Source organism: Curcuma longa, chromosome 11 (genome assembly GCF_044706935.1).
Source record: "Curcuma longa cultivar G26 ecotype Majalengka, Jawa Barat chromosome 11, ITB_CL_G26_1.1, whole genome shotgun sequence".
Lineage (NCBI taxonomy): Eukaryota > Viridiplantae > Streptophyta > Magnoliopsida > Zingiberales > Zingiberaceae > Curcuma > Curcuma longa.
This window is the reverse complement of record NC_133871.1, coordinates 14755812-14770177: the sequence shown is the minus strand read 5'-3', so window position 1 is coordinate 14770177 and position 14366 is coordinate 14755812. Positions and strand designations below refer to the sequence as shown.

Genomic DNA, 14366 nt, shown 5'->3' with positions numbered 1-14366 from the left:
TTTTACTGTGGTTAAATTTTAAAAAAAAATTAAAGTATATATGTGAAGAAGTTAATTTAAAAAATTGAAAAACAAAACAGCATCTTAAACAAGCGAGGAAGTTATTTATTTATATATATATAATCTTAACTATGCCTGTGAAGTCAATCAGATACGAATCCAAAGTGTTGAGATCCTCTAGTGCTTCCAGACTCGCCTTCAACGAGCCGCATAATAATTAATTAATCAGCTCACCTAATTAAATTGGAGGTTGTATGACTCATCATTTGTCTTTAAACGACGACATGTATATCACGATAGTCATCACCTTCCACTTTTTTTCCAGTTACCCTGTTCGCGAAGTGGGAGTCAATTAAGCGCTGTGATTGAATTCATTGCATGGGTGAGATGCTGCCAGGAAAGCAACCGTTTATCCATAATGGCTCCCACCACACCTAAACTGCACACTCTTAGTCTCATCTTAACTATACATATCACAAAGTCCTCTTTTTATTATCTTTTTTCTTACGTAATGCAAGCTGGAAGTAACTGTGGACTTGTGGTAGAACTAATTAAGATGACATTATATTGCATTGGATTCGATCTCTTCAAGCTTCCTTTTTCCCTTAGCTAATTCCCACCTTCATTCACATAGTTAGCTAGGTATAGTATTTCTTCCATTATCGTAACGCTAATAAAAAAGATTGGATAGAAAAGGATGCATTCGGTCTGGCTTGTAGTCAAACTTGGAGACTTATACATCAGCAAAACCTCTAGACCAGGCAAAAGGACTAGTTGATTACAAAACCAAATTAATTAGGTTCGCAGTGGTCTCCAGTGTCAAAAACTCCCCGTCACTGGTCAAAGAGAATGATCATTAATCGAAGAAAAAGGTGGCTGTTGGCACACTTAATCAAAGCACAACTAGTATATATCAATATTATCGTCCGTATATTTCTTTGAAAGGAAATAAAAAGTCATATAAATCATGATGAGGAACTAGAAGGGAGAGAAAAGTAAACAGCAGCACTGTGTATGTGTACAATTCATGGATGTTATACACTAGTGCACGTCAATTAATCCAGTTCCATGCACAAAGACGACCGCCCACATGGTCTTCATAGATCTTAGCAATTCTCCACTAACTTGAATCGAGATGGCATTGAGATGAATGATGCCAAATTAAAGTAATCATTCATGTATGCGTGTAAACTAAATTATATTAGTTTGTCTTGTTTTTTCCTCTTGTATATCCTTGCGTTATCTTCAGTTTGATCACAACAAGTGTCTCCCTCCTCGATATGCTTTCTTCATGCAGACATTGGTGATGATGGTGAGAGATTCCTGCATGCACCTTTTGCTATTTAATTTTCATCATACCGAATACGTGTGTAGTTCCTCTCTTTGTGCTTTCGCTTTCGCTTGCTGAAGACTGTCAACTGGAGGAGTTGGAGGGCACTTCTCCATCCAAAGCCAACTTGGCACCATCAATACTGCTGTAGACTTCGGATTTATGCGTAGAGAGAGATATAGGAATTGTCCGAAACAAAATCTCTGATTTGGCATGACATAAACAAGCAGAATCATTCTGTAAAACCAGCTTGAGTAATCGATAATCTGGTTGACTAATTGATTTCAGGAACAAGGTAGGTAAAATATCACTTCTTGCAAACATGAAATTTGCTATATGCATATGCAGGAAATCTCTTCAATTGTCCTTGAATTTCTATTTACCTATCAATGTTCTTGAATTTTGAGTACGGTTATAAATGCACTAAGTGTTCAAGGACAAACTTGACATCTTGATACCTGACTCCTTAAAAGCTTATTTATAATCGTTAAATACAAAAGTATGAAAGACAAACAAGCTTAAACATATTCTTAATTAGAACGAGCTTAACCACTTGTAACCTCAGATAGTTAACACTGAAAAATAAAACTGCAAAGTATTCATGAAGACATATATTTACAAAATTATGAATACTCATCTATGATCTGTTTACTAACTTATTCTCATACATATAATGAATGAATACAAATCACATTGTATATAAATATAGTATTTATGATATTATTTTTGTTTATTTTTTATGCAGCATAAATTTTAAGATTGCAAATTATTTATAGTATGCTTAAGAATAAAGAATGGAGCATAAGTTAAATTTATTAATTTTAGTTTTAGGTAACTTACAAGGGAAAATTTGTAATTTTATCAATCTTGAGCTTAAATGACATTGAGTTCTTTCAAACTCGTTTAATTTTCTAGTAAACAAGTTTGAAACCAATCAAACTTGGTCATAAGTTCTTGCTAAGAATGAAAAATAACCAAAACAGAAGTCAGTAGACAATCAGGTGAGATAGAATCTCTCAAAGATGTTATACAAGGATGCCAAGGCACTCGGTCGTGTTCCCAAGATGATTTGATTGAGTCCTAGAAGACAACTCAAGTAGGGTTCAAAGTTATTTCAGTTGTGTTTAGTTTAAGATGCAATTAACCATAAGTCGTAGCAAATGTGACCAGTAAATGATAACATGATTAAGCTGAACATTGTGCACTTATTTATACTGAGTGCGTATGTCGATATGGAACCGTTGTTCGTCCTATTAAATGAAAAGAAGATCAGAAAAATATCAATCAAGGTATCAGCTAAGGGAAGGCATGCCCTACAAAATGCTGTACTTTTTTACAACAATTTGCGAATGGAAAACTTTTGTTTTAAAAATTATGAGCTTGACATGAGACTGTAATCTTATGGCAACATCCTATCACAGTTGACTTTATTTAAAGAAAGAATAGTAGCCTACCGACAAAACCCATCTCTTTCATTTCCACTTGGATTATCCCAACACTCCACAATGGGGACCCTCTCTTTGATGAGAGCTCCTTCCCCATAACTCGCTTCTACCTGGTGAGCTCTCTGGAATAGTCGTCCTCTTCAACTAAATTTTCTCCTGTAGTCTTGTCATGTATTTGCTTTTATGCTCCCCATGAAATATAATCGAGTTGATACTCAAATAGTAAATTGACATATGCAAGCAGGGATCAAATCTGCTAGATAAACAATCTCTTAGGAAATAAAATTCCTGCCACTTGAAGAGATCGCTCGATCATTGTAATTTACCTCCCTTCAATTCATTGTGGAACCAACATTAAAGAGTGCTTGGAGTGAACATTATCACTTTTTGCCACGTGTATTTGCATTCATGCAATGGACGGCCTTTTCAGAAACAATGATTCATGCGTATGCAGTGAAAGTTCTCCCTCTTATAAGAAAGCTCTTGAGCATTAAATTTGCAAATTGAGCTAATAATGAACATTTGCAAACAAATCCAATGAACCAAACTACATGAAAAGAGAAGTTTGTAGAGACCACTTTATAACTCTATTTGAAAATTTCGTTTGCAAAATCATACAGGATTTTGCAGAACCTCAGTTCCCAGCCTCCAGAAAGACAAACAATAGAAGACTAATGCCATTGCTGATGATAAATAAAAGATTAGCCATTGATGAACTTCAACAAAGATGACAAAATGACCTAGAACCCGAGAAGGCATATTACGAAATCATAACCCATTTAATAATAGCCAATTAGCACCAAGATTGCAATAAGCATTGATCAAGTGTTAATAAAAATAGTTCATTGTAACCAATAAACATAAGACCGTGTTAAGCACAGAGAAATAACATCCACGAATGTGCTCGTCTCACTTGTACAAGTACTTTAAGATGCATGGAAGATTACACAAGTAATTTCTTGATCTGTCATATTCTTAAGGGGTTAGTGAACTTATAAGCTTCTAATGCTACAGTATGCAGGGGAAAACAAGGTCCAGAGTACATTTGAGCATCAAACATCTTTAAGGCCACAACCATCGCAGAAACTTCTGAATCAACTTAGAACAGACATCCTTTGCAATAAGTGTGTATTGCAAAGAATAAAGTTTTTAAAGAATAGCTTTGATGCACTTATATTTATATAACAAAAGTTGACAATACAAGCTCCTTTTAAAATTAGGAAAATATGACTCTGATACTATGGGGAAAACCCATTTATTGAAGGAAATAGATTATCAGTACCAAAACAAACTGGTCTTGACTTATCGTGGCATATAAGTCAACATTTGTGTTTGACTTATAAGTCTGACACAATAAGCCACTTGGCACAATAGACCATAATATGGCTTTGTTCTGGTCTGCTGACATTTGAGTATCCCAATATGTCCCCCTGAACTAGGCCCCCTACAGACATCGTTTGCCATGAAAGATCTATACTAGTATCAGAAAATAAACAAAACAAACTAAAATGCATACTTCTAATGAGACACAATAAAATACCTTGCAAACTCTAATGTTCAACTTGCAATTGGAGGAAAAAAAAATGAGGACAAAATACAAAGTGATTTTACAAACAGATGAGCATGATTTATATCACTTAAATAGAACCCAACCAACACAAATAATCGTAATGAACATCTATTATTAATCTAAAATCCTCATTCAGTTATCACTATATCTTTAATTAAACACATCTTTCCAAAGAGTTGACCACATTTAAGTTCTCATTAGAGTTCTCACAATTAACATGTTTCACTAGTTAAATGCCACATTCTTTTGTTGGCACTCATATCTCATTATTTACTCTAGTTTAATGCTCTGTTGCAAGTTATGATTATGGTGAAAAGCACAATAACCGCTCTAATAGATATCAGATACATAATAAGCTCGCTTGATGTTGGATCAATGCCCTATCAATGTGATAAAAGTAGGAATGGGTAAAAGCCCCCCATAACATGCGAGAGCAAATCACCTTGCACTTAGCTGCACAAGGACAACTATCCTAATACAACTCGTAAACCACTAATAAACTAAAGTCCCTTAGGAGCACAGGAACGAAGCCCAAATCACATGATTGGCAAGTTTTCACCATCATCACTTTCTTATTTCAATATAAGTATTTACATGTTATTTTACTCTTGGTGTTCTTAACATTGTTTAAGTTTACTTTAGAGTATTAAGAGTTTTACATATTAATTAGCTCATTACAATTATTACACAGGTATAATCTCAAAAAGGTCAACAACAAGAATATCATACAAACAAGCAACTTAAAGACAAGTATCAAACTAGTAAGCATTATGGAGAAAATTTCCCAAAAACAATCCCACAAATGAATTTACCTGTATGAATCAAAGCCCATGATCAGATGACAAGAATCGAAACATCAAATCAGTTAGTCCCTTCCCTCATAAGTTTATTCCTTTTCCTGGTTCCAATCATTTAAACAACAATTTTATATCCCTCATAAGTTTCAGCCTTCAAAATTGAGAATCTTGCTTACAATAATACCAATTGTTAGATCCATAATGGTTCAGTTAGGGGAGTGAATAGAAAGTGCTCTTTTTCTTGCATACAACAAAGTTCAAACATGTTCATTCCTTCTAGACTCTCTTGGCCATAGTTAATTACTCAGTACATATTCATCTTAGCAATGTGTCCTCTACCAATTTAATTCTTGTCTATGTTTCTTCCTAACAATCCAACACTTTAATACATAAAAGTATTGCTGCACTTAAACAGATAAAGTAATCATAATTTATAAAAAAAAATTCGCTTTAGCCTAAGGGGCACACGTTCATCACAGTTAAGAAGACTCTAGAAGCATATATCTATTTCGACTATCTATTCTTTATGCTACTAATAATATCTTGATTAATATTCCCTTCTTGTTGAATAATAATGCAAGATACATCAAACTCTTACAAAAGTTTTTGGTCATTCATCTTGATTACTCTGTTACCTTTTTTATTATTATTGAAATTATATTAGGCAACATTTTAAAAGAATATTGAAAGATATGAAGTCAGAATTTTTATTGCAAATATCTCCAAAAATTATTGCCAGACAAAAGATAAGAAGTAAAAGGTAGATCTAATAACTTACGAAGAGTCGCTTTCAATCTTTAGCTAATTTCTTCCTGGCAGCCCTGGCATTGTTGTATTCAAACTGTAGCACGTTCGGGATGTGCGAGGAGTCCTTTAGGTAGAGGAACCTCCCAGCTGCGCTCTCTTCGATTGCCGGAAAGTATTCCACGAGCATAGTGTTCACTATCCAAAACCACCCGGCACCAAGCGCCATTCCAAGAGTCGCTCCAGCGATGACCTAACCCATTCAACACGTGAAAATTAAATCTTGAGTGGATCTCACCGAAGAGAAGCGACAGCGGGAGTCATACCTGGGCAATGGTGTGGTAGCCGAGATAAACTCGGGAGTAGAGGGTGAGTAAGGCAGCCGGCCAGGGAAGGAGGGCGAGGAGACGCCTGGATCGAAGGGAGGAGAAGCCGGCGCCATTGAGGAGGCAGAGGAGGGTAAAGTAGGAAGCAAAGAAGAACATATACTGCGAGTGGCTGGAGGGCCAGCCATGGGAGTCGCAGACCTCGAGGACGGCGCACATCGCGGAGGGACGCGACTGCTGGATGGAGGACTTGATGAGCTCGTTGAGGAACTGGGAAAGGACGAGGCCAAAGGCAAAGAAGACGCCCTGCAGTTCCCGGCGGAAGATGAAGTGGGAGACGAAGCCGCCGAGGCTGATGAAGACCGGGATGAGGGAGACCCATGCCAGGAAGTGGCCCAAGGAGTCGCCTCGCCGGTAGCGAACGTGGGTCAGCGTCACCGCCTTCAGAGCCGCCACTGAAGGTCCCTCGTCCATCTCGCGGAATGGGAGCGTCGGTGGATCGGAGGAGGAAGGTGCTCGATGAATTGTTCTGCCTTTTTTGGAGGGCCTAGGTTAAGGACAAGAAGAGTACATGCAGTTGGTCGTTGCCTTGTTGGTTGGGAACAATCCGAATGGACGGTAGATGTTCCATGTATTCAACGCGTAGGTCGCCGATTTGCCTCAAGACTGCAATTGTTGAGTCGTCAAAAATGGAACGGTCTTTTTGATCCGTAAGAAAAGGGTGTTCTGGCTTTCTCGATCGCCAAAACAATAAAATAAAATGAAGTGGAGATCAAACAAAAAAACGCTTATCAAAATCAAACTTGTTGATTAGTTAGGCCCCACGCTTCTAGGCAAATTTAATCCAAATCATTCATGTACGAACAACCAAAGTTTTACGCAATCATGTAAGGGGACTTTTAATTGGCCGTTATATAATTTTATTTAATTTAGATTATGATTAATTTTTAAATAATATAATATCATCGTCACGAGTAAATAAATTATAATTCAAGAATATAATTACTTTAGTAGTATAATGTCTTCTACGATTTTGAAATTAATAAAAAAAAATTCATAATTATCTTATAATTATAAAATTGAGTTAATTGAAATATATGTAAAATTTAATTGAAATTAAATTAATTAATTTAATAAATTTTAATTTAAATATTTATAAATTTAAAAAAGATAATTTATTTTAAATTTTAAAAATTAAAATTAAAAATTATATTTATTAATTTAATAAATTATTTTATTAAAATAAAATTAATAAATTATAGTTATTAATGTAACAAATTATTTTAATGAATTATTTTATTAATATATATATATTAAATTTAAAAAAATAAAATTAAGTAATTATATTTATTAATTTAATTAATTATTTTATTAAAATAATTGTTTTAAAAAATAATTTTATTAAACATATATATATATTATTTTAAATTTAAAAAATTATAAATAAATTATAGTTATTTTTTATATATTATCAATTTATTGTCATCATTAATATTATTATTTTATTTTATTTTAAAAATAAAGATAATATAATAAATATTAAATTAATTATATTTTATTTTTTAATAAATTAAATTAGATTATAGTTTATACCTTATAATTTTAATATAATCACATAAATATACGATAATTTGAACAAAAACATCCGGATAGTTTTACATCGTAATTCATGTCATGCGTTTAAATCGTCAGGAAGTGGACAACGACTATCCTTCGTGTTTTATCTTTTGGTCGCTTCTTCTGGCCCAACATGCTGGAACAGTGGAACTACCGAACTACCAAGTTAAATTCGAATAAGAAGGACGTTGTGTACTTGTGGTTAACAGCCAAGAGTTTGATATGAGTCGAGAAGTCATCCAAAGCAAGAGGATGAGATCGCATAACTCTATCAATATTGGCCGCCAGCGCCATTCACTCCTCAACAAGCAGCGCCGGGGCAGCAAGAGCTCATCCGCCCCGGCGCCGTTTGCTCCATCCCCCCGAGGGACGCCGCCGCGTCCCTGTAGGCTGAGGGCTTCTGCCGCCTCGACGTCCGTCCGGCGTGGGAGCACTGCAAGGCGCGCTTCCTTGACAGTACTCTTCTTCGTGGAAGACAACGATGGGACGCCGCTGGCGCTGCTGAAGAAGTGGGCTCGCTTCGGCTATATCAGGCTGTGGATGGGGTAGTGTCTCGCCAACGAGCGGCTACTTTAATCAACACTACCTTCTTGATTGCAGTCCTTTTTGGCTGCAATCACTATATGATTGTAGTCTCCACGGACTAGTGCATGGTTCTTGTAAGGACGTTATCATTGATAACCATTGATTGCAAGCGCTACTGTTGTCAAGGACGAAGTTTCCATAATCTATCTTCCTTTCAAAATTCACCTTTATGCCACCGACTACATGATTGTAGAATAGAGGACAATTGGAAGCTTCAGGTTGAATGATTAGGCAGAATATGAATTGTTGAAGGGAAATGGAGAATGGACTGCAATTTGAAGCTAGACGATTGGATCATTGACCAAAATATGAAATGTTGCAAAGGACAAAACATGAAGAGAATACTAGTGGGGTTAATGGCGAAAGCTTGTTGATCTTCCACTAAGATACTTCTTACCAGCCTCGCCAAACTTGCTAATCAAAATAATTCCAGGAATCACACACTTAGCTGGGCAATTCACGGGGAATTCTAGTGCAACAGTGGAACACAGCTTGATAAAGATTTCAGGCTGCAAATGGTCAACTCTCACAAGACTACAAATTGACTTCTTTCAGTAGCATGCCAAATGTTAACTGATCCATATGCATATGCAGTGTATGCAATAGACTTAACCTATTCATATGAGAGAGGCCTATAAAGAAACTGTAACAGCCAAATGAGCCTGAGTAAGAGGAATCATAACCTAAATCCACGAATTGCAAAAGATGTGCAAAAAATCATACAGCTTATATATTAGTTGATGCTGAACGAAACCATCTGCTGGTTCAATTTGTAAGCTGTCAACTTCTGCAGCGACCACGAGTGCTTAGAACACCAACTGAAGCATAGACTATAAGCTGATAACTTCTTAAACAGATGCAATATTGGTATGTATTCAAGCCGCAGATAGTTATTATTCTACCTGACATGCTGAACCTATTGTCTCTCTATCTGGATGGTCACATGACTTATGTTGTGCTCTCTCCTGATGTATCCTATAACCTGATCAAGCACAACATCGGCATCCGCTTCCTGAGTGATTGTAACATGACATGCAAGGAGAATCTTCCCGACAGTGATTGCCCATATGTGGAGTTCGTGAATGGCTACCACGTCATCCATCTCACAGAGACCTTTCTCGAGCTTGGTTGCATCTATCTCTCGAGGAGTGCTTTCCATAAGGACCTCCAGTATATTCCTCAGCATCTTCACTGTAGTCAACAACACGACAACAGAAAAGATCAGAGTACATATGAGATCAATGATCTTCCACTCAGGTTTGTACCAGATGATGGCACCTCCAATCATGACTCCAACACTTTGGATCGAGTCACCAATAACATGTAGAAAAGCACTGTGGACATTGATGTTTCGTTGCTTCTTCCAGACACTAGAATTCTCATCTGAAGAATGTTCAGAATGTTGCAAAAGAGGAACATGTTCATCCTTCAGCCTCTCCTTGTTGGTATGATGATGATGGCTGGTGATTGTAACGTCATAACCATGATCATGCTCAGCATTGTGTTTATGATCATGAACATGGTGATCATCGTGCTGGGAGTGGTCATGGTCATCATCCTTATGACTGTGATCATGTTGACCATGCCCGTGACTGTGCCCACCATGTCCATGCTCATGACCCAGCATGACAGCCATCATGATATTGACTAATAAGCCAAATGCAGCAACAGCAAACATCAGTTTGCCTTGGACCACACCATTGTCATGTATAATTCTAACAATAGCTTCGTAAACCAATATACCTGCCAGGAGCCATATCATTTGAATAGAGACCAATGCTCCAAGGATTTCTACACGGAAAAACCCATATGATTGCTGAGGTGTTGCCTCCCAGCCTGATGCCCAGAGTGAGAACAGGGAGATAGCAAAAGCAGCAACATCAGAAAGGAGATGAGCAGCATCAGTAAGGATCGCAAGACTGTTTGCTGCAACACCTCCAGCTACTTCTACGCTCATAAATATTACACAAAGGATGACAACAATTAAAAGTTTCTTCATAGATGCAGATCTTTCTTTGGCATCTTTGGAACTGTTTCTAGAGTCAGAGAAATCACAAGAAGCACCCCCACAAATCTTATTTCCATCAATACCAGAAACACCAGGAGGCAAATCCATGTCTAATTCAATAATATGAGAACCATGAGAACTTTTCTCCATCTGAAACACAAAATAGATGTCAGCAACTCTCTGTTTTATCAGCATAGAGCTTCTAATCATTTCGGCACTATGGCTTCTAATTAGAGCTTCACAAGATATAAACAGTAACTAGATTTTCCCCATAGCATGACTCAACAACAGAAGTGATATCAAGAGAAAACGACCAAGAACGGTAAGCAGACATTATAAAAGAATAATTCAACTAAACTTTACTTCAATCTCAATGGTAACATCAAAAATAACGTTTGAATTTGCCGTATATGTCATAGTAAACTTGATAGTCAATGCTGAAACATCATAATTTCATAAGTATAAGACAATTAACAGCAGTACATTCAAAGTCAGATAAGGTAAGAAGACTTAGCATGAATATAGATTAGATGAGGAAAAAACCCAACATTTCTCGCAATCAAATAGCAGAACACCAAAGCCAACATTGTCATGCTAATATCTCTGATGTGGGATTATGGGTCATTTTGTTTCTGGTTAAGTTTATGATGCAGGGAATTCAAGTTCAATTGCAGCATCGGTGAGAAAGATGAGCATAAATGTAACATCATATTAATAAAAGGAGAAAAGTTTCAACTCAAAAGTCTTCTCTCTTTCAGCTATTCTTCTCAAGAGTTCTCAACCCTTCATGGACTTATAACATTGCCTAAGAATCTACTTGAAAAATAACTTTTACCAGAAGGAACAACATCAGACATTTACCTACATAGCATCTTAGAATTTCGTTCAGTAATTTTAATAGATTGTATGGACCAAAAACAACATGGACCTGAGATAAAAAGGAAGATTCGGCTTATGCAACAAACGCTATCTTCCGCTGTGAAAACGATCGTGTCAAATTGAAGCTAACGATTTGGGTCAGAATTAGAAAGGATCGGTCAAAGGAAAAGTGTTTTAAATTTCAAATAAAACCGTTTTATTCAATTACATGGGAAAGTTAATTTAAGAGTTGCAAGGATCCTGGACGTTACATTACAGGATTCACCATCCTACGCTACGAGGTAACTGAAAAGAAAGTGCTCTCCAGGCAGAATAAAAGGCGAAAGTATTTGGTCCAGGCCATCAATGTACTGCTTCAATTCCCGTATCAAAGAATAAACCCTAATTCTTCTGCAAGAGTCCGTAGACCACGTGATTTGCCTCGGCAAATGCTGAAGAATCACAGTTTATCCTTCGTAACGAAATATTCGAACCCGTTTTCTGTCCCTATCATCTTGAAAACGAACAAACGATGTCGCGATTTTAGAGTGAACGCAAGAACCCTAATCGCACCAATGAAAGCATTCACATATTTGGACCAAAGACGAACAAATTGCGCTAATTATGCCCAAAGTGAAAATCAAAACGTCGAAGAACAGATTTCAACTAATCATGACAGCAGCGGACACAAAATACTAATAATAAACTAAAATATTAAAAAAAAACGCAGATTCTCAGACTCACAGAATCGAGAAGAAGACCAAAATGTATACTTATATACATATATACATATTAAAAAAAGGGTAGAGAGTTTCTTAATAAATCATTGCTGCTGCAATAAATCAGATAAAGGTAAAACTTAAACTATGCCAATATTTGGAACCAACGATGCCAATATTTGTTACCTTGTGAAAATCAGAGGAGAAGGGAATAATCTCCGGCGTCGTTGCTTCCCCCCTTGTGGAACGAACTGAGTGGAGGAAAGCGGAGCGAAAGAGATTGGGAGACTGGAATGGATCTGTACGCCCGTCCAAAACTGATTCTGAACTCGGGTTGGCCGATAAATAAAAAAGATAAGCCGCATTTGAATCATCACCTACGTCCTACCACGCTTAAACGGAGAACAACAGCCCACTTGTGTTCGAGGTAACAACTTGGGTTGGGTTTGCGTTCCTCGTTTAGAAGAGGCAGTTCAGGCGGGAACCATCTGTGCCTCGACTATTCTTCCCGTGACCGACTCATCCAATTTGTTCAGTCACACAATCACTCATTCAATCACAATCATCCATTCAATCTACGTTCTTATAAAATAACCCAAGTTCAGTCATGCCCGAGTCAGCGCGAGCTTGACTCACTATTTTTAAGACCACCCTAAAATCCTCATTGTGCCTGCTTATGGCTTAAGCCACCCTCACCTAGATCATTGTGCAGTTCAAGCTAAGTTGGGCATGGCGACACGTTTGAATCACTATTTAATTTACATTCGTATAGGCCGTTAGCTTTCCCTCTTTGCGGTGTTCTCATGTCTTACGTTTTATTGGCATTTCAAATGCCACATTTTATTTATTAAATAACATATGCAACTTTTAAGAATATCCAAATTAAGGGTGTATTATATTTTGGTATTTATCAAAAGACTATCTCATCAAATACTTAAGTCCACCCAATCAGCTTGTCTTTTTTTTTGTTACGTGGAAGAAATTAAAAGAGATTGCAGAGGCATACCTCTTCTTCAAATGTCGGAAGTTGGGCATGGCGACACGTTTGAATCACTATTTAATTTACTTTCGTATAGGCCGTTAGCTTTCAAATGTCTTACGTTTTATTGGCATTTCAAATGCCACATTTTATTTATTATAATAACATATGCAACTTTTAAGAATATAAATTAAGATCTCGGGGCATAACTGAGTTGGTTACGACGCAGCAGACTTGCAGAAGAGGATAAGGGTTCGAATTCTGACGAAGCCAGATAATATTTGCTGTATTCTGCGTCATAACCAACTGCAATTTCTCGATTTACCTCCTCACAGATGATCGTAGGACCGACTGTGTGGGGCTGCTAAGGTGACGGATTCCACCTTTACAAAAAAAAAATCCAAATTAAGGGATTATATTTTGGTATTTATCAAAAGACTATCTCATCAAATAAAGTCCACTCCGCCAGCGGTCCTTTTTTGATCTCTTCGTCGGTCTTCGGTCGCGATTTGGCCGAAAATTGATCACGATTTGACCTACAGTGGTCAGGTCCGCGATTTGGCTGTTTCCGACTGAATTCGGTCGGATTCCAACCACTATCCGGGCGGAATCAGGTGTCGGATGGTGCGCCAACGAGTGGGCCGTCAATCGGCCCGGGGCGGCAATCTCCGATGGTCGGACGACGACGACAGTGGTTGGGGGTCGGGGATGTCGCGCACAGGTCGCGGATGGAAGTGTCGCGCAGCGCATTTATATATATATATATATATATATATATATATATATATATATATATATATATAATGAATGAGTGCAAAGCTACTTTTCTTATGTAAAAATGTGAAATTTGTTATCTTAGTAGTTTTACACGGTCGATCTCACGATCATCTGTAAAAAGGTAAATCAAAACACTACAATTAATCACAATGCAAAAGGATATTACCTGACTTCGCCATAGCAAAGTTACTTTAAACATTGGACAAGAGGAAGTAACGAACAAAGAATTAAAATATATGCTGCAGCGGAATAATGAAGCATCGTAGTTTGCATGCCTTAGCTGTGGTGTGGATAGAGGCAAAGTAGGAATATATCCTTTGAGTCTTACGCCCAGTTTACTCAAAGTAGGATTTTGATGTGTTAGAAATAACATTGGAAAAGATTAATTTGCTTGATTATGCCTCAATGTATACATGGAACTAACATTTGATTACAACAACATTTACATTATAATAAAAGGTTTATTTCTATTTCCAACGACACTGATTCAATACTACCATAATTAATAAGAGCTTCACTGAAATGCATGCGTTATGTACATAATAGAGAGATCTTGTTCTCTATTTATTTATTTATTTAAAGATATTGAATTCTAATGCATGCACTCAAAT

General features: G+C 36.9%; 2 protein-coding genes across 4 annotated transcripts; both read right to left on the bottom strand.

Annotated features, from left to right (window-relative positions):
* Positions 1-3412: 3412 nt before the first annotated feature.
* Positions 3413-6719, bottom strand: LOC141842044 (lipid phosphate phosphatase gamma-like). 3 transcript variants are annotated; one of them, XM_074730262.1, is made up of 3 exons: positions 6213-6719; positions 5921-6139; positions 3413-3458 (listed from the first exon to the last, which is right to left on the bottom strand). In XM_074730262.1, exons 1-2 carry the CDS (start codon positions 6684-6686, stop codon positions 5933-5935), a joined length of 681 nt encoding a protein of 226 aa, XP_074586363.1. In that variant the 5' UTR covers positions 6687-6719; the 3' UTR covers positions 3413-3458; positions 5921-5932. The 3 variants fall into 3 exon arrangements, with proteins under 3 accessions (XP_074586363.1, XP_074586360.1, XP_074586361.1); XM_074730259.1 differs by lacking the exon at positions 3413-3458 and adding an exon at positions 3740-4219; XM_074730260.1 differs by lacking the exon at positions 3413-3458 and adding an exon at positions 3740-3873.
* Positions 6720-8945: 2226 nt separating this feature from the next.
* LOC141839315 (metal tolerance protein 1-like) lies at positions 8946-12297 on the bottom strand. The gene is made up of 2 exons (XM_074727041.1): positions 12186-12297; positions 8946-10572 (listed from the first exon to the last, which is right to left on the bottom strand). The coding sequence occupies exon 2, from the start codon at positions 10570-10572 to the stop codon at positions 9331-9333; it is 1242 nt and encodes a 413-aa protein (XP_074583142.1). The 5' UTR covers positions 12186-12297; the 3' UTR covers positions 8946-9330.
* Positions 12298-14366: the final 2069 nt, after the last annotated feature.